This window comes from Scomber scombrus, chromosome 8 (assembly GCF_963691925.1).
Source record: "Scomber scombrus chromosome 8, fScoSco1.1, whole genome shotgun sequence".
Taxonomy (NCBI): Eukaryota; Metazoa; Chordata; class Actinopteri; order Scombriformes; family Scombridae; genus Scomber; species Scomber scombrus.
In genome coordinates, this window is record NC_084977.1 from 1,400,667 (window position 1) to 1,402,574 (window position 1,908).

Consider the following 1,908-nt stretch of genomic DNA (forward strand, 5'->3'; position numbering starts at 1 on the left):
ATAATTAGTCTCTACACAATTCACATTCATGAATTCCTCATCAGTCATTAATAAATGTTTAATTCATCTTATGGATAAAAGACATTCACAATCACTATTTGATGTTCCAGGAGAACATTTTATAGAATATGAAGAATACAACAAAAAAAGAAATGCTTTACAGTGTTTTACGGCTCTCAAATATAAAAATGGGTCAAATGTGACCCTGAATGGTACACAAGGGTTAAGGTAGTAGTATCTTTGTGTGAGAGTGGGTACAGCATACTTGACATTTTCCCACATGACTCTGATGATGGATGATATATCCCCACTTTATATGCCACCTGTAGTTTTCACATGTATTACTGTGGAATCAAGCCGGGGAATCAAATAAAGAGGAATCAAGGAGGAGATAGCACTGCTGCCATGATGGCCCCGGTCCCTGACCTCCTCTCCAGGTAAGGGGATGACTGCTGGAGCAAAACGCTCTGCTTCTGAAACACTCCTGGTGGGGTATGACGCCATGTAGAGGATGGTACAAAACTACAACACAGCCGTGCCTGGTGGAATCATGGTGTTTAGAATATAACCCTCTTCCTCTCCATCCTTCCTTCTCTACCACTTCCGGTCACTGTCCATTCATTTCCCTCCTCTCTCACCTTCAAAGCCTCTCACCTGTCTTTATACTCAGTTTGATCTCTCTCTGTCTCACCCCCAGCATCCCATCATCCCCTCCTCCTCTCCCCTCTGTCTAACTAGGCTGGTTTGCTGTAATCTGCTGCAGTCTGCAGTGATTGGTGGATATGTCTGGCTGGGGTCACAGTGTCCTGTAAATGTGTCTCTGCCTCAGCAAGAGGATGCCGCACACACACACACACACACACACACACACACACACACACACACACACACACAGAGAGAGAGAGAGAGTACACAGTGTGCAAGTGCCCTAGCTGTTCTAACCAGTTATTCACTTTGTGTACGCTGAGAGGAACAGCAAATCACTGCTTTTAGAGACAAAATTACAGACTCAGGCCATATGTAGCTGAAGGAGAACAACGTGTGTAGTGAAACAGACTTGCTGCCTGACAGAGCCCAGATACTGCAGTGTGGGTAACACCTCAAAATGTGAGTGTTGCATTAATTAACATATGAATGATTTTGAATTTCCTAGTTGTACGATTTATAGAGAGGGTTCTCTGGAGAGCATGAATGTGTTCAGTAGGTTTCATGACAATGTGCCTGTTACATTTCTATCTTTCTGTGAAGTTTTTGTCTTGATGGTGGTGCTGCAGGAAAGATCAGGAGTCCCCAGAACTTTACAAATCAAACCCTCTGGAGACCCTCTGGATGACTAGATGAGAATGAAGCTTGTTGCTTAGGACCAAAGTTAAGGAGAAAATGACACATTAACTGCGTAACATCACTAGAAATTGTTTTGATTGACAGCCCATTCAGGGGGGGCAGAATATTATGCCTTTTTCCCCATGGGCAAGGTTTAGCCTGCTTTAATTGTATCATGTCATGGCAAACCATGAACACTCACCCTCACAGCAGGGTTTTTGCATTAAAGCCAACCACAACCAACCTGAGATGTTCTCCTCCCTTAAACCAGCTGTGTGTAGCACTACACTTACACTCAACTCATGTGTCTTTGGAGCTGATCAGAGAGTAAAGTGTGTGTGGGGTCTCCTACTGCTTCAAACACATTTCACTGCACAGGCCTTTATTCATCTCATTTCTCTCTCTCTCTCTCTCTCTCTCTCTCTCTCTCTCTCTCTCTCTCTCTCTCTCTCTCTCTCTCTCTCTCTCTCTCTCTCTCTCTCTCTCTCTCTCTTGCTCTCTCGCTCTCTCTCTCTCTCTCTTGCTCTCTCTCTCTCTCTCTCTCTCTCTCTTGCTCTGTCTCTCGCTCTCTCTCTCGCTCTCTCT

The 1,908-nt window shown here is 44.4% G+C and overlaps 1 protein-coding gene across 1 annotated transcript in view; it reads left to right on the forward strand.

The window, feature by feature from the left end:
- The first annotated feature begins 974 nt into the window (after positions 1-974).
- Positions 975-1,908, forward strand: part of arhgap39 (Rho GTPase activating protein 39) — a 29,308-nt gene continuing 28,374 nt past the window's right edge. The window contains exon 1 of the mRNA XM_062424328.1: positions 975-1,107. Coding sequence (XP_062280312.1) covers positions 1,106-1,107 — 2 coding nt within the window. The 5' untranslated portion in view covers positions 975-1,105. The remainder of the gene's footprint in view (positions 1,108-1,908) is intronic.